Source organism: Dendrobates tinctorius, unplaced genomic scaffold (assembly GCF_039654945.1).
Source record: "Dendrobates tinctorius isolate UK_male_01 unplaced genomic scaffold, ASM3965494v1 ptg000396l, whole genome shotgun sequence".
Lineage (NCBI taxonomy): Eukaryota > Metazoa > Chordata > Amphibia > Anura > Dendrobatidae > Dendrobates > Dendrobates tinctorius.
The window spans coordinates 3,114,028-3,132,755 of NW_027362062.1; the positions used below are offsets into that span (position 1 = coordinate 3,114,028).

At 41.6% G+C, this 18,728-nt stretch overlaps 1 protein-coding gene across 1 annotated transcript; it reads right to left on the minus strand.

Moving 5' to 3' along the window:
* Positions 1-3,324: 3,324 nt before the first annotated feature.
* Positions 3,325-11,028, minus strand: LOC141076300 (uncharacterized). Its single transcript, XM_073563703.1, has 4 exons — positions 10,920-11,028; positions 8,779-8,928; positions 6,602-6,670; positions 3,325-4,082 (listed from the first exon to the last, which is right to left on the minus strand). Exons 1-4 carry the CDS (start codon positions 11,019-11,021, stop codon positions 3,735-3,737), a joined length of 669 nt encoding a protein of 222 aa, XP_073419804.1. The 5' UTR covers positions 11,022-11,028; the 3' UTR covers positions 3,325-3,734.
* Positions 11,029-18,728: the final 7,700 nt, after the last annotated feature.

Below are 18,728 nucleotides of genomic sequence, written 5' to 3' on the forward strand. Positions count from 1 at the left end.
TTCATCTCCGTATTCAACTTCTGTAATTTATAAATACTCAATATACAGATCTGGAGATAAAAAAAAACTGCAAAATTACTATAATTTTCTGGCAAATATCATTGATGTCTTAGGTTAGTCCTACAATGTCTAATTAGTGGGGGGCCTGACCTCTAGGACCCTGAGTGCAGGGCCATAATTGCCTTTAACAGAAAAAATTGTGTTATTGCTGACCCACCACTGAAAATTACTTCATGAACGCTAATGTGCTAAAAGTCACTTCTTATGGACAAGCCGTGAGGTGCGGAGGTCAAGGAGTCAGAGGACAAAAGCCAGGAGGGTACGTGATAAACAGAGGGGTGAGACAAAGGTATAGGCAGGTCACAGTCCGGGGTCAGAATTCCAAGAAGGTAGCGGATCAAGACAAAGGGGCTAGGCAAATGAATGGTCAAAGGCAAATCCAAGGTCAGTCAACAAAGATCAAAATGCTAGAACTCAAAGTAAAGAGAAAACTTACGCCAAACTGAGCAGAGCTACAACTGGCAGAGATTAGAGGCAGACAGCCAGCTACGGTAAGTAGGCTGGAAATCATTCCGAACAGGGGACACTTGTAGGAAACTGAAACATCCCAGCTCTGATTGGAAGTCTGGACTGTCAGTCACCACACTGACAGCTCAAGCCTCAGATTGGACGGCTGAGCTGCCACTCACCACACTGAGAGGAGGAATTGTGACAGCTAACGTGCATTACGTTGTCTTGGTGTGAAAGCAAATGAGTGAGTAATGGCGGCTTGGACTCTATTGACTTATCGCGGTACCAAAATCAACGCTGCTCTTATCCAAATATCAAGTACTGCAGCTCAGCCATATTCACTGGAACAGGCCTGGTCTGTTCGCTACAGCTATTTTTATAGTTTGGTGCAGATTTTCCATTGAAAATTTTTCAAAAATCTCGAGCAGCAATTGCAATATAATTTAACCTACCCTAACGGTGAATTTACGCGGGGCTGTTCATCAAGAGTAAATAAACTTTCTTTTAATTTTACTTTTTTTATATATAATTTTTTATTTTTTTATTTTAGGCGCTTTCTTTGGTTTTGTTAGGATTGGTGAGGAATCCGAGTTCTGAAATCCTCACTATTTGCTCAAACGTCCTCCTGAGAAGTGCACGGCCTAGAGACAGAAGTTGTCTGAGCGAGATCTCAGAATGGAGCACGGATTTAATAATCTTGGGGCCCGAGCTGTCAGTCAAGGAAGAAGAGGGAGGAGATAGAAGGAAGACAAGTAGGTGGGAAGGTGCACTTAAATGTTTGGCCATGCCATGGTGCACCGAGCTCCTGTGCTTTGTTTGGACAGTCATTTTGAACTTATAGACTCCGTTTAACCATTTAGATGCTCTTGTAAATGCCGCTATTGGTGATTGACATGAACTAGTTGCCGGTGCTCCCATGCATCTGTTACCATCATCATCCCCGCAACGTAATTGCTGGTGGTCAAGGGGTTGACGTGGCAGCCTGAAGCGGGCTGAAGGCCCCATGTTTCTGCCACCTTGGTCCTCTTGTGAAAAAGCGCAACATGTGGCTGGCCTTTGAAGGACAGTGTCATTTTCGCCATATACTCAGTATATAGTAAAAATGATCAAACAATGTAGGAATCGCCTGCCTTTTCCCAGTTGAAAAATACATTTTAAAGAATATTTGGTATTATCGTGTTCCTTTAAAAAAAATATTTAAACCATACAGAAATTGGTTAAAAAAAAAAAAGAGCGAAACTCCAGAATTGTCATTTTTTTGGTTTTCTCACTTCTCCCCTATAAAATGGAATAAACAGCCAGAATGGAAAAATAAATAAAATTACGGGTCTCAGAATATGGGGACGCAAATCAAACATTTTTTACAAAGTTCTTTAATTTTTTTTTTTTTTATATAACCACTAATGTATATGAAAAAAATAAAACTTATACATTTGGTATCACCATAATTGTAATGACCCAAAGAATCAAAATTGCCAGGTAATTATTACCGCCATAATAACAAAACCTAAAAAAAAAACAATGATGGAATTGCACGTTTATTTCACTTTTTTCCGTTTTTTTTTTTTTGTTTTTTTTGTATATTAAATGGTAAAATAAAGAATGTCATTAAGAACTACAATTCATAAACTATAAAAAAAAAAAAAAAATTTCATACGGCCATATTGGTATATCAACAGGGACCCTTACGGCAATGGGTATAGATATGCATAAAACTTAACCTTTAATGCAATCATGATAAAAGACAAATACGTCCACATGGAACACAAAACACACAACCGTGTCACCTACTAAATGCTACAATAGGATCCTGATATCACAAACTACCTGACAACGGAGGTTGGCACCCTACACAAAAACGAGATTGGCGCCCCCGTTCCACGATGGCTGTACCCTGAAACTCCTAGATGACCCTGAGTAAGTGCCATACTTTTAGTCACTCAATCACCCAGAAAAGGAGTGTACAGGGGTTGCCAAACAGGTAGTTGGGTAGGCAACAATAGAAAAAGTGCAAAAATAGTGCAAAAGACAAGACATAAAGTGACATGTGCAAATTAGAGTACCTAACTTTCCGTCCCCTATACTGAACACCTTCCTGTCTGCGGAGGTAGGCACCCTACTGGTCAGCGGAATGTGGACATGGCATCTAACTATCCACCTCCTGATGATCCGGTTAGAAGAAACGCGTTGAGGTTTTTTTCATCCATCATCTAAATATAAGTACCCTCTTTTTGTTATCAACAAATTGTTATTGGCATTTGCATTTTATCTAATATTTATTAGATTTGCCTTCCTTATATATCATTGTCATAACCCTTCTCTGATTATTAGCCACAATAGGGCGAATTTTAGGGTGAGCCGTCGTGGAGCGGGGGCGCCATTCCGCTGACCAGTAGGGTGCCTACCTCCGCAGACAGGAAGGTGTTCAGTATAGGGGACGGAAAGTTAGGTACTCTAATTTGCACATGTCACTTTATGTCTTGTCTTTTGCACTATTTTTGCACTTTTTCTATTGTTGCCTACCCAACTACCTATTTGGCAACCCCTGTACACTCCTTTTCTGGGTGATTGAGTGACTAAAAGTGTGGCACTTACTCAGGGTCATCTAGGAGCTTCAGGGTACAGCCATCGTGGAACGGGGGCGCCAATCTCGTTTTTGTGTAGGGTGCCAACCTCCGTTGTCAGGTAGTTTGTGATATCAGGATCCTATTGTAGTATTTAGTAGGTGACACGGTTGTGTGTTTTGTGTTCTGTGTGGACGTATTTGTCTTTTATCATGATTGCATTAAAGGTTAAGTTTTATGCATATCTATATCCATTGCTGTAAGGGTCCCTGCTGATATACTAGTTGAATTACTGACCTTACTGGTGGTTTCCACAAACTTTTGATAGAACATTCGGCCATATTGATAGAAAGATAAAAACAAAAAAGTTACGGCTCTTGAAAGAAGGGGAGGAAAAAAAACAAAAGTGCAAAAAAAAAATTGCCAGTCGTTAAAGAGTTAAGATGTGCTAGCCTTTTGGCAAAAATATAGGAATAAAAGTAGACTAAGGTAGAGGTGGTGTAATGTTAGATAAGAGTGCGTAAAGATGCGCTAACTGTATCATCCAACATTGGCCGCTTAGATAAATTTGGCGCATGTTCAGACTGTCAGGTCTGCGCTGATATTGACAAGATTAGTAAATCTGCTCCATTATGTTTCTAGCAGTGATATATATATTATTCACTCATAATAAACCGCATACACTGTCACCACGCAGAACATGGTGGAGTTCTGGAAGCTACAGGAGGTGATGTTATCCGAGTACGAGTCCCACAGACATTGGCTGGTCATCAATATGTCCTCCCGGTTCTTGCTCCCTATGGCCATGTTGCAGATGAGTTTGTATCGCGGTGGCGTGACTCTGCGGACCATTTTCTTGATATCCTCGCACAAGTTTTTGGTGAGGTCAGCAGACGTACTTGGGTCGTAGGTTACATTCCTCAGCTTTGCTGCTAAAAAATCCTGGATAAGTTCCTTCGCTTGGGAATAGGGGAATCTTTGTGGAGGATTTGCGGAGCCAGCAGGTACCTGATAAAAAAACAGCATCAAAAAAGGTGATGTAATGAAATGACTTTACCCCTTAGAAACAAGTCAGAGTCCTCTCATCCAGCCAAATCAGCTCTCTTGATTTGCACCGAGGAGGGGTAATGCCCCCCGAAACACGTGTCTACAAGTTGAGATTCTGGTTTGGCTTTTATCCAGCATCATGTGACAAGGCTCACTAAAGGGTCGATATTGACTTTAAGGATTGCTACTTCCAATAGGTGGCGCTATAGTTAAAGTCCTCTTCCTCTCTGAATAGAAAATGTGCACATTAAAAGGTAATGTGTGATGCTTTCCATTATAATGTACATTTCATGCTCAGAGATGACAGCTATAAATGTACAGTAATTTATCACATTATTAAATAATGACCCTATCTTACCCTGAAAAATTTACTCCAAAGCACCCGACACTAAGTGTATCCCTTCGGAATAACTTTCTGGATACTGCCTGCTGTAAAGTGTAATCCGTTCTCTAGTAGCTGAGACGGATTACAAACGTTGGGGGGGTGTCTTTGTCTCTGCCCCTGATGCCCCTGATCTCCTGTCTATCAAATAGGGAAAACAGAATAAAAGAGGATTTCAGTTCAAGACAGATAAGCTATTGGACAATGGCAGAATCAATGTATCCTGGGAAGAGGAAGTTCCAGCTCCTATAGTGCTGGCAGGATGTTGATAACTATGAACCACCCATTTAAAAAATAAAAAATTATCATGAGAATCAAGACAGTTCCTCGATATATTTTGACACAAATGGAATATTTCTCTAGCAGCTAAGATGGATTACAGACAGTGTGTGTGTGTGGGGGTCTTTGTCTCTGTTCCTATCAAATTGGCTACGAGCATAATAGAGAGACGCATCTTCATTTCAAGACTGATAAGCCATTGGACAGTGGCAGAATCAGTGAATACTTGGAAGTGAGGGAAAGGGAAGTTCCAGCTCTTATAATGCTGGTTGAATACTAATAAAGATGAACCTCCCATTAAAAAAAAAAAAAATTCTCATGTTCATTAAGACAGTGCCATGACACAAGTGGAATCTCTCTCTAGCGGCTATGATGGATTACAGGCAGTGAGGGCAGGTATTTGTCTCTACTAATGTCTATCTAAATTGGATTTGAGGCAGGTTTTCAGATCAAGACAGATAAGTCATTGGACGATGACAGAAGCAATGTATGCTTTAAAGTTAGGGAAGAGGAAGTTGCGGCTCATATAGTGCTGGCAGAATGCAGATAAAGATGAACTGCCTATATAAAGAAAGAGAACATGAGAATCAAGACAGTTGCTGGAAATATCAGACCTATGTTCATCAAAAGCAGTTTATCTATTGAGGAATAATGACGGCAAGGTCACGCTATGCTACAGAATTAAAGGTACAGTCCCCTTTTGCAACCAATTCTTGCTTCAAAGCAGCTTATGTTCCGAAAAAAAAAAACGTTAAATTGTTTGCACCGCGAAGGGGGATATATTAATGTCACTATGATTAAGGATTCCAGCAGTGGAGTGACTCAGGACAGTGACACCCTCCGACATCTGGTCTGTTTGGCGCGGTCAGGCCCGATGATGGGAGCGCTGCGATGCTACTTGGTGATCCTGTATTTCCAGCCTTGTACTGATATTATGTTGCCGTTTTGTGGCCTCTTCCTTTATGACATTCAGCCTTTTATGTGTTTTGAGCCGTGCATTGTGAAAGTAAATGGCGGCTACTGTGTACTTAATTGTTCCGTGTAATGAGGACTTGTCGTGCAAACACACTTCACCGCTGATGCCATCTGACTCCGGGTTTGTATGCAGGACAAACAGCGGGCACTCCCTCGCTCGCAGGAATGCGGCTGACCATTGTCATTGGGCTGCAACGTGCCTATAGTGGACGGAAGAAAACCGCCACCTCTCCTCCAGTGTTTGCGTTGCGAACCTTGATGGACGAGGTGAACTGTAGTTTACTGTGCAACATATCATTAGTGACGCCGTACAGGTTCTCTTTTCAACCTCAAACGCAGCAAGGAGCTTCTGTCGTAGCAGAACTATTGGGCTACAAAGGGACCAAATACTGTTATTGCACAGGGGCCCTCTTCTGTCGATGTCTGCCAAAATTAAAAAGGCAGAAAAGAAATATCCTCTGCGCTTCCAGGCAACATATTTCAGACGTACATGATCCTTTGTTAAGCCAAAGACAATGTAGGTCTGAAACATGTTGCCTGGGAGTGCAGAGGATATTTCTTTTCTGCCTTTTTCATTTTTTGTTCGGTCGTGTTCGACCATTTATTGTGCCTTTTTTATACTATCAAATCAATAAGGCAATTATTTTAAGCTGATGTGAGTGCCATATAAGTAGGAGAGGTCTCGCAGGAGTCTACAAATTAATTTATTTTTTCTTTTATCTGATCTCGTGCAGCCATGCTCCATCCATGAGAAAATACCATATTATTCTGGAATCCCAAGATATGGGATATAAAGGGGTTACGTAATATAGGAGATGTGGGGTCTCTAATAAAAAGTCCGTACCTGCTCATTGATGATGGGTTTGCGGTTCGGTGTGCGGGCTCTCGCCTTTCTTCTTAGAGCTGCCTGATTCTGAAAAAGTTTTGAGAAGCCGTTTCATCACCATTAGGCCACGTTCACACTCTCAGTATTTGATCAGTATTTTACATCAGTATCTGTAAGCCAAAATCAGGAGTGGAACAATCAGAGGAAAAGTATAATAAAAATACGTCACCACTTCTGGATTTATCACCCACTCCTGGTTTTGGCTTACAAATACTGATGTAAAATACTGACCGTGTGAACATGGCCTTACAATAACTCTTTATCTGCAAGTTTTTAAAAGAGGATTATTGGATTACGATATAATCAGTTATGGCATTTTATATAAAACAAATAATCTAGTTGACAAGTTTAGCCACTTTGTGGATACATCGCATGACTTATGTTGTAGTGATCCGTCCCTGATATACAGCCTTTAGTAAGTGCTCCCAGAGCTGAATTCATGATTCAGCAAGTTGTTAATGGAAATTGTCAGTAGGCTTGTCGACAACCCACAATTCTAGTTAGCTTTTTCCTATTATCCAATAGTTCATGTTGTAAAGCCAACTCTTTCCGGAAGGCAAATTACTAAGGGTCCCGTTTCACTTAGCGATGCACCAGAGATCCCGACAACGATACGACCTGTAGGGATCGCTGGTGCGTTGCTAAATGATCGCTAGTGAGCTGCCAAACAGGCAGATCTCTTCAGCGACGCAGCAAGGATCCAGCGATCAAACACCATGATGCATGCTGGCCAGCGGGACGCCGCCGACGAGAAAATGGCCCAGGACATTCCTGCACGATCAGCGATTTCCAGCCGGGGGGGGGGGGGGGGGGGGGGTCGCTGCTGCGTGTCACATGTAGCATTAGTGATCTCGCTATGTGAGACGGGGCCTTAAGGCAAATTCTATACAGATAGTAAGTCAGCAAACAATGCTGGGAAGAATTCAAAGCTGAAGCCGGCAGAATTGTAAATGCAGCTCTGGACTTTCCGAATATGATCACGTGTAGCTATGGACATAGGTTTTAGTCAGAATGATTTTATAAATCATTTATGTAAAGGGGCTACCCATTGCGAACAAGATATCGCCTATACCCAAGATAGGTGAAAAATGACTGCGTGGCAGGAGTCTGACCGCTCGGCAAAAAGGGACGGGGCACTTTTATTCCCATTACATAATGGGAGGAGCAAGTTGGATTCCCGACCGACGCTCCATTCATTCTCTATGGGGCTGAGGGGAAAAGTCAAGTGCTGCGTTTGCCAGCCTTAAAGAGAAGGAATGGAGCGGAGGTCGAGCATGCGCACTGCTGCTCCATTCTAACGGGGGTAAAAGTGCGCCACTCGTACCCCAGCGGTCAGACCCCCACCGATCAACAAGTTTTCACCTATCCTGTGCATAGCTGATAACTTCTTTTCACCAGACAACCCCTTTAAAATGGTCATTGTTCTTTTAAAAAAAACTTTGCATAAATCAATAGCACAAGAAAATATCACAAACGTAAGATATCTTTTCTCCACTCATGAGCCACATTCCTGCCTTACAAACCCCTTAATCAGTCTGAAAAGCAGCTAAAATCCATCTTGCTCAAGACAAAACTGTCAGCTCAATGCATATCAGAATACAGCTGCCTTTTAAAGTCAATGCAGAGGGTAAAAGGAGGGGGAGCAGAGTGAAAATGAGAGGCAGAGAGACAATGCTGCTCCTTTCTAGTAAGTGATGAATGAAACCCGGTCACAAGGGAGCGCGAAGGGAGCTCCTCTCCCGAGGTACCCGGCTGGAGCTGCAGTGGACTCCCCTTAATTGACCGCCAGCTTGGTGCTCCACCTAGACCGTCCTTTCTGACTTTGCCTTTCTAGTAAGTGTTTTATTTAACACCAATATTGGATTTATAGTTAGACTACTCAGAATGGATGAATAATGTTCTCCATGCTGTTTATGTGCTACATAGAGGCAGGAGAACAAGAATTCCCCATGTCTCTGTGTGCTTCCTATAAGATATACAGTATGATGGCAGATTGTCTCCACCCACCAGCTCAGAGACAAGTGGAAATTGGAGGAAACATGCAGGATGCGAGTCACACATTGGCCAAAAATAGTTATTCTTCATGTATGGGTTATTTCCATTACCCACATCCACACTAGCGCCGGCTCTTTTACCTTAAGCCTCATTGTCATCCGTTGAGCAGCTAGGAGACCAGAGAGACTGATGGATTGTGTCGTTTTTTTGGGTTCTGTAGGTTTTGAAGGTCCTTCACTTAGCAGAGGTTTCACAGTTGAGGTTCCCCTGGAGCTTTGGGCGACTGCAGGCTTAAATAGACAAAGTACTGTAGAATTGATTATTATAACTGCCCCAATCCTCATATCCCCGCACCACAACGTACGCATAGGGGTAGTAAGAAAAGTTTAGCTCTATATTTATTAATGTGCCTTCTTTTTATCTGCACCCTTTACAATTGGCGCAATCTGGCGTCATTTTAGAAATATGTAAAAACTGCAGCGGCAAAAACCACAGAGGCTAAAACCGCGGCAATTTTCAATAAAATGATAACTCAGCCTTACATAATATCAGACAGAATGTTTCTCCTTCTGCGCACAAAAGATCACAATGCAAAACTAATTAAGTCATTAAAGCCAAACGGCCTAATTACTTAGAAACAATAAGGCATTTCCATCAGCGGAAACGGTGACCTAGTGCTGACATCCATTATAGGTAGGAGAGATAAGCCCAATACTTATTGTTTGTCTTCTCGGACTGGGCTCCATGTCAAGGAATTAACCTCTAGAGACTTGAGTCTGGCGCGTTTCGGGACTCCCAAGTAGGTCATCACACACTACAGTTAGCAGTCCGCCGAACGACAATTTGGTCAATCGTTCCGCCTGCGGGTATGTACCCCACAATTCCTCAGAGCCCCTCCGCCAGACTCCTCTAGCCAGGGCTTCTCGCCAAGAGCAAAAGGATAGGCAGGGTCCAGCCAACGTGTGCCTAATGCTGAGTTCACATGTTAAGCCTAATATGTATGGGGGCATTTAGTGTCACTATTGGTCTTTATATGGCGACTGTCCAGTTAGGGTCCCTTCTTTCCATAAAGTGAGCCACTCGCCCCTTACAAATCATCTGTTGGTGACTACATACCAAGATCTATGTCTGTAATACAGATAAAGGGTGGTCAGAAGGCCCAGTGTTTAAGGTCATTTAAGAAGGCTTTTGAGGTGTATAATGTGTCTCGGGTGTAGGAAGAAATGACTTGTTAATAAAGGTTTCTAGGTGGGGCTTCTGGAGTGCATGTAGAATGTGCTGGGGAGACGCCCCTCTATAATTGTCATCTATAGTAATAGTGAGACAATACCTAAAGGGATCATGCCATTTATTATCTTCCATCATTTGATAAATGTATGATCTATGGGGGGTCTAACCACTAGAACCCAATGATTCAGAAAGAGGTTCTCTAAGTCCACTATATAGACAGTGAGTGCTACATAAAGAGAACTTTTCACTGGATTTTTTAATTTAAACTGTCTCCCTCCTCCAATTGTGGCTGCTCCACTGATTCTGGAACAGTTTTCCTTTTTCTTCTGTGCCCCTGCGTTCCACAGTTATGACCGCCAAGGTAGTAATCATGTAAACTGCCCCTTAGATCGACTGGTCGTATACAACAGAAGCTCTGTGGGAGGGGCTGTGTTTTGATTGGCCAGTGTCAGAGGAGAAAATGAAAAGTCTTGCAAAGAAGTTCTTTGGTACACAACCAGTCGGAGAAAGGGGAAATTTACACCGTTATTACTTGGGGCATAACTTTGGAGCGGAGGGCCACAGAAGAAAAAGGAAAGCTATTCCAAAATCAGGAAAGCGGCACCAATGGGAGGAGGTACACAGTGTAAATAAAAAAAATCCAGTGAAAGGTCATCTTTAAGGGATTATTTTATTAAAAAAAGTAATTCCCTTTCCGTTTGATAGGGATTAACTTGAGGGTCTGATCAACAGGATATACAGACCACTTTGTTCACATGCGATACTTTAAGACACCTGTTTTTCTGACCAGTGGGGGTAAAGCAGATGGACCCTCAACAATCATACCTCTACTCCCTGTGTACAACCCCTTTATTGTAACCTAGATTAAATAAATTAATAAAAGGGCAACATCATAATGTGCCCCGGTCTTCCTCTTAATCGAATGAGCATAGCCCGCCGCCTTCTGCACCAATATTGGCGCTTCTCACAACGTTCTGCAGCACGAGCCCCATAACCCTGCATGCATCAACACGTAGGGATCTGTACACACACGGCGTTTTGTGGTTCTTACATTTTTCACAGTTGCAGGATCACTATCCCGATTAGTTGCTCGAAAAGTTACACGTGATAGTTTCACGGCTCCGAGTTTCTTGCTCTCAATTGTGGCGTCCATAATTTTAGAGGATCTAAACACAAAAGCATCCAGAGTTGAGTTTGTAGTTAACTTCTCTTTCATTGACATTTTAGCAAGAAAGAATCTTAGGTGAAGCAAGAAAAGGAAATGAAGTCCAACGCTTTAAATTAGTTTTGCAATTAGTTTTCATTAAAAATCTTTTTCAGAGCTCCTCTCAGCTGATTTATGATCTCGGAAAGTTTACTTCAACTTTAATGTGGTTTGACATCATAACTCGGCACAGAGAAGTCCAGTAAAAGACAGACAGAATAGCTAGAAACTCTTTGGCTAGAGTGAGCTCACTGAAAGATTCCCAGTTAACTCATTCTGCAGCCTGCATTGAAACAAAGAGTCTGTAAACGCGAAACGGTGCATCTATATATGTTGGATAGTAGTTTGATCATTTTTTTTGCAGTAGAGAAGTTTGGTAGAAAATAGTTGACTGCCAAATGACTGACGTCTATCTAAGGTCTATGGCCAAGAAAGGAAGACAGCTTCTTCCACCTGAAAAAATTCAGCAAATCAACAGAAATAGGTTATATTTAACGAGGGTCTGTTACTTGCAATAAATATATATATTATTTTTTAAACTTGGTGTACGGTAAATGCCGCTGTTCTCCTGAATCCGGCGTTTATTTTCTTTCGTTCCTGAGATATGGCTTCTTCTTCCTTTATATAAAAATGTATTCTTGTTAGCCAAGTGGGTGTGGTTATCGAAGAACACACCCATAAATAGGACTTGACAACCACACATCTTTAGCTAATGAGTAAATTTATATAAAAGAGGAGGCCATATCTCAGGAATGGAGGGGCATAGGCACAAAAGAAAAACGGCGCCGGATTCAGGAGAACAGCGACATTTACACCATGCAAAAAAAATAAAATATTTATGACAAGTGACGGGTCCTTGAGAAGGTTGTTTCCTTTTATTAATTTAGAAAATCATTGGAGCATGTCATTTGCCAGGACTGTCCAAGCTTATGCGCATGACTCTATCAATTAGGCCACACATGGAATCCGATCCCATCAGAGAACAATATGAACTCTGTTCACAAAGAGTAACTTTACTCTATAAGTGCTAAGTATCTTAAAGGGGATGTCCAGGAATAGAACAATATGGCTGCTTTCAATTAAAAACCATGTCTGCTCCACCACTGACCATGGGTGGTGTATTGCAATTCAGCCTCCTTGAAGAAAATGGAGCTAAGTTGCAGTACCACACACAGCCTGTAGTCAGGGGTGGTGCTATTTCTGAAAAAAAAAGCTTGGTGTTTTTTTATCGAATCCAGAACAAAAAATGTAATTAGAAAACTTCCTTTTACCCAGTGCACCATTTTCTCTAGTATATTCTGATTCCTACTCTTATTGACAAAAATATGGAGCCCCATAAGGGACACTTCCACTGAAATCTTTCCAAAACACCATTTATCCAGGCAAAGTTTTCCTACACATTTCGAACCTTATTCCCAGGTTCTTCATCATTTACTTTGATTAAAAACCAAGGAGTAGGGTGTAACGCGTGGGAAAATTGCGAGGGCCCACCTGCCATGACAAGGTGACCTCATTAAAGCTGACCCTACACTAATATCTGCCGATCCCCCAGACATGCGCGTGCACTTAAACCTTTCCCTTTGCATTGGGGAAAAGGTAGGACATCCCCTTACACATTAGATAGTCAACTGCTCCCACTGAATAATGGCCAACAAATCCAACATTAATCTATTGTTTATATCCAGCAGCAATTTTGCTCCTTTAAGGACTTTTTTTTTTTTTTTTACTTAAATGCTAAAAATAATTTTTACAATTGGGTTTTATTAACACTTAAGCCACATTTTGCTGTTACAGGCTCTTTGTTTCGCTACACATTCAACTTTGATGTGGTCTGTGGTCAGAAGTCAACTTAGAGGAGCTAAAAAATAAAAAAAAAAAAATGTAAGAGTTGCAAACTTCCCCATTAGACCATCATACTGGGCTCACTGATAGATCCTCAGTTAGCTCATTCTGCAGCTAGAAATAGACACCGCAAACGCAGAGGATAGAGAATGCAAACCGTGCAAATTTTTAGAATGATATCCAACTGCAAAAATTATATCTAGTCCCAAATGCTTGTGTTTAAGTAAGAAAAAAAATGTAATAATGTGATTTAAAATGATTTCAATATTCAGTATTTGCATGTGTGTGTGTTCTGCCCCCAGACTCTACAGATTTACCATGGTGCGTGTTGCTCTTACAATTGGCAGATATTGTTTGTGCTCTTACATCCGTTCCTCCGTCGCCGCTGTGACTTCTGGATGAGCCCCTTCCAGCGTCCGATCCCGAGATCGCCCTGCAGCGAGCGGTGAAGCAGACTGGCCGCTTCCTGGAGGAGCGTTTAATACTCGGCTGTGTTTACACGTAGGTTTCCAACGCTCTTGAGTCGCTATCAATTACACTTTTATTTTGACGACTTCATTCGGCTGCTGGTTCTGCAAACATAACAACAGAACGGGCGAGTTATGGACGCCGATACAGGGCGTGATTAACCCCTAATGCAACAGCCAGTTTTAGCCTTAAAGGGACATCAGAAAATGACCTTTTGTTTCAATCAGACCTTTTATTAAATGTATTTTTCTATCTATATTTTGGCAATTTTTTTGTATTTATAAATCAATATATCTAAAAAAAAAAAAAATATATATGTATGTAAGTATGTGTATATATATATATATATATATATATAATATATATATATATTTTTTTTTTTAGCAACCTTACAAGATTTATGGTGACCACTGGGGCTGTTTTTAGTCTATTCCTGTTTTATTTTTTACAGAAGATTTTTCAAAGGTCTCATTATCATCACAGGCAGGATTACTATGACCGGTAACATCTCTATAAACAGCTGATAACACGGGATCCACCAATCATAATAAACGATGTCACAGTTCACCTCCTCCCTTCACAACCTTGACCTGACTGCAGGAGTGATTTTGGTCCACTCCTCCATACAGATCTTCCAGGTTTCGGGGCTGTCGCTGGGCAACATTGAGTTTCAGTTCCCTCCAAATAGTTTCTAATGGGTTCAGGTCTGGAGACTGGCTAGACCACTCCAGGACCTTGAAATACTTCTTATGGAGACAGAGCTTAGTTGCACTAGCTCTGTTTCAGGTCATTGTCATGTTGGAAAACCCAGCCACAACCCATATTCAATGCTCTTACTGAGGGAAGGAGGTTGTTGGCCAAAATCTTGCGATACATGACCCCATTCATCCTCCCTTCAATACGGTGCAGTCATCCTGTCCCCTTGCAGAAATGCACTCCCAAAATACAATGTTTCCCCCACCATGCTTTACAGTTGGGACGGTGTTCTTGGGGTTGTACTCATCCTTCTTCTTCCTCCAAACACGGCGCATGGAGTTGATACTAAAAAGTTCTATTTTGGTCTCATCTGACCACATGACCTTCACCTATGCCTCCTCTGGATCATCTAGATGGTCACTGGCAAACTTCAAATGGGCCTGGACATGTGCTGGTGTGAGAGGGGGAACCTTACGTGCCCTGCAGGATTTTAATGCATGATGGTGTAGTGTGTTACTAACGGTAATGTTTGAGACTGTGGTCCCAGCTCTATTCAGGTCATTGACCAGGTCCTCCTGTGTAGTTCTGGGCTGATTCCTGACCTTTCTCAGAATCATCCTTACCCCACGAGAAGAGATCTTGCATGGAGCCACAGACCAAGGAAAATTGACAGTTATCTTGTATTTATTCCATTTTCTAATAATTGTTCCAACAGTTGTTGCCTTCTCATCAAGCTGCTTGCCTATTGTCCTGTAGCCCATCCCAGCCTTGTGCAGGTCTACAATTTTGACCCAGGTGTCCTTAGACAGCACTTTGGTCTTGGCCATGGTGGAGAGGTTGGTATGTGATTGATTGTGTGCAAAAGTGTCTTTTATACAGGTACCGTAACAAGTTATAACAGGTGCAGTTAATACAGGGAATGAGTGCAGAGTAGGAGGGTTTCTTAAAGAGAAACCAACAGGTCTGTGAGACGCAGAATTCATGCAATTTATTTAATGCAATAAAATGCAATTTAATTATTTAAAAATCATATAATGTGAATTTCTGTTTTTATTTGTTAGATTTTGACTTTCACAGTTGAAGTGTACCTATAATAAAAACTACAGACCTCTCCATTGTTTATAAGTGGGAAAACTTGAGATAATAAATATATTTATATATATATATATATATATATATATATATATACAGTGCCTACAAGTAGTATTCAACCCCCTGCAGATTTAGCAGGTTTGATAAGATGCAAATAAGTTAGAGCCTTCAAACTTCACACAAGAGCAGGATTTATTAACAGATGCATAAATCTTACAAACCAAAAAGTTATGTTGCTCAGTTAAATTTTAATAAATTTTAAACATAAAAGTGTGGGTCAATTATTATTCAACCCCTAGGTTTAATATTTTGTGGAATAACCCTTGTTTGCAATTACAGCTAATAATCGTCTTTTATAAGACCTGATCAGGCCGGCACAGGTCTCTGGAGTTATCTTGGCCCACTCCTCCATGCAGATCTTCTCCAAGTTATCTAGGTTCTTTGGGTGTCTCATGTGGACTTTAATCTTGAGCTCCTTCCACAAGTTTTCAATTGGGTTAAGGTCAGGAGACTGACTAGGCCACTGCAACACCTTGATTTTTTCCCTCTTGAACCAGGCCTTGGTTTTCTTGGCTGTGTGCTTTGGGTCGTTGTCTTGTTGGAAGATGAAATGACGACCCATCTTAAGATCCTTGATGGAGGAGCGGAGGTTCTTGGCCAAAATCTCCAGGTAGGCCGTGCTATCCATCTTCCCATGGATGCGGACCAGATGGCCAGGCCCCTTGGCTGAGAAACAGCCCCACAGCATGATGCTGCCACCACCATGCTTGACTGTAGGGAAGGTATTCTTGGGGTCGTATGCAGTGCCATCCAGTCTCCAAACGTCACGTGTGTGGTTGGCACAAAAGATCTCGATCTTGGTCTCATCAGACCAGAGAACCTTGAACCAGTCTGTCTCAGAGTCCTCCAAGTGATCATGAGCAAACTGTAGATGAGCCTTGACATGACGCTTTGAAAGTAAAGGTACATTACGGGCTCGTCTGGAACGGAGACCATTGTGGTGGAGTACGTTACTTATGGTATTGACTGAAACCAATGTCCCCACTGCCATGAGATCTTCCTGGAGCTCCTTCCTTGTTGTCCTTGGGTTAGCCTTGACTCTTCGGACAAGCCTGGCCTCGGCACGGGAGGAAACTTTCAAAGGCTGTCCAGGCCGTGGAAGGCTAACAGTAGTTCCATAAGCCTTCCACTTCCGGATGATGCTCCCAACAGTGGAGACAGGTAGGCCCAACTCCTTGGAAAGGGTTTTGTACCCCTTGCCAGCCTTGTGACCCTCCACGATCTTGTCTCTGATGGCCTTGGAATGCTCCTTTGTCTTTCCCATGTTGACCATGTATGAGTGCTGTTCACAAGTTTGGGGAGGGTCTTAAATAGTCAGAAAAGGCTGGAAAAAGAGATAATTAATCCAAACATGTGAAGCTCATTGTTCTTTGTGCCTGAAATACTTCTTAATACTTTAGGGGAACCAAACAGAATTCTGGTGGTTTGAGGGGTTGAATAATAAATGACCCTCTGAATAAACTTTTCACAATTTAAAAAAAAATTAAACAAAGAAATAACATTCTTTTTTGCTGCAGTGCATTTCACACTTCCAGGCTGATCTACAGTCCAAATGTCACAATGCCAAGTTAATTCCGAATGTGTAAACCTGCTAAATCTGCAGGGGGTTGAATACTACTTGTAGGCACTGTATATATATATTATGTGTGTGTGTGTGTACAAGTGCTTTTGGGTTCTCATTGGCTGTAAGCCATAATCATCAACATTAACAGAAATAAACACGTGAAATGGATCACTCTGTGTGTAATGATTCTATATAATATGAGTTTCGCCTTTTGTATTGAAGAACTGAAATAAATTAACTTTTTGATGACATTCTGATTTTGAGAGAAGCACTTGTAGGTTCCTACAGAAAAGACCAGACAGTGATCCTATGTAAGCCTTGAAATTCTCTCGCCTGACATCATATTCGGTGAATTAGTAGTAAAGTTTGAGTTTTATCAGAAGAGACTAAACCCATGTGCTTCCAATGCCTAATATAGCCTAGATGACATAATGTTGCATTGGAGCAAAATACGCTGTGCGCCCCCAAAACTACGGTCGTCCCAACCACGGATATGCTGGAGTTGAGCTGCCATAAAATAAACCCACAGGTTTGGAACAGCCGGGTCACCAGCACTTTTATCTCTTTGTAATCTTTACATTCTGATTTGTGGAGTTTGCTTCCCCCAAATCAATTTAAAAAATCAGTTGAGGCATCCGGATCATTTTGATTAAATTAGTGCGTCCCAGCACAGGCAATGGTGATCTAAACCAGGCGCTGGTATATTAATGCCCAAATATTTAAATTCAGAGACCACTTTCAAACCAGAATTAGTATAGTGTTTCCATTGTCCAATGGCAGCAGATCCGATTGATTCCAATTGATCACTAAACCTGAACACCTCCCAAATTTTTCAATGGTCTTCATCGCTACAGTTGGTGTGGTGGGTAAATTTCTAGAAATGGGGACTACGGACCCTCCACTTCCATTTACTGGGAACTTAATAAACATTTATTATAACTCCACTATGTAAATATAACATTTGCATTAAGTTTCCTTTTTGAGGTTTTAGACTAATTATTGTTTCATAAGAAAGAAAAAATGTCAGTCCAGCTATCCTGTGGAAAAGCAAAGTCCGGCTCAGCCGCATGCACTTATTAGAAATCAGCTATTCTGTGGTTATAAATGAGATCGGCTGCAGAGAAACCTGAGATGAAATGTTTGGCAAAGGTCCCGATTGTATGTGAGTGATGGTCCCGTTTCATTAGGGCATACGTCCGAACACCCACCCCACACACACAAAAGATTTTGAAAAAAAATTGCGTGATGGAAAAAAAGAAACGGCATATGACTTCTCTCAAGCTTAACTCGAAGGAAGCCTCTCTAAATGAAGCACTGTGCAGGGGTGTGATAGGAAGGTTAGCAGAACGATTAGTCCTGGACTAGTCACCCACTGATCTGCATATCCCTGGCTAAATTAATTGATTTTATGGAAATTCATGAAACTGAAAACAAAAGAAAGGAGAGCGTTGGAAGCAATAGAAAGATTGGGGTAAAGACATTCAGGTCAGTTTGTGGGACATGAAGAAGCGGTCACCGTTCCCTTTAAATGCTTGGACGTTTACCCCTCCCTATCCTGTGACATACTATTACACAGTGGCAAAGATGCACTTAACTTGTTTTTACTGTACAACCCCTTATTTACCTATCCACTGGTTAACTTATTGAACTTTTATCTCGTTACAAGGAGGCATCATGGTCGACTCGACCACAGCTCCATTCATTCCCAATGTCGCTGCTGAGCGCTACCCTTTTTTTGTGTCAGCCCATTAAAAAATGAATGGAGCAGCGGTCAGACATTCAATCTTCATGGAGGTAAATGTTTCCGATCTGTGCACATCCCAGCAGTTAAACCCTCACCGATCTATAAGTTATCAGCTTTCTGGTGGATAGGTGATAACTTTTTTTCACTGAAGAACCCTTTTTAATGTAAACCACTGTAGTTGTACATCACA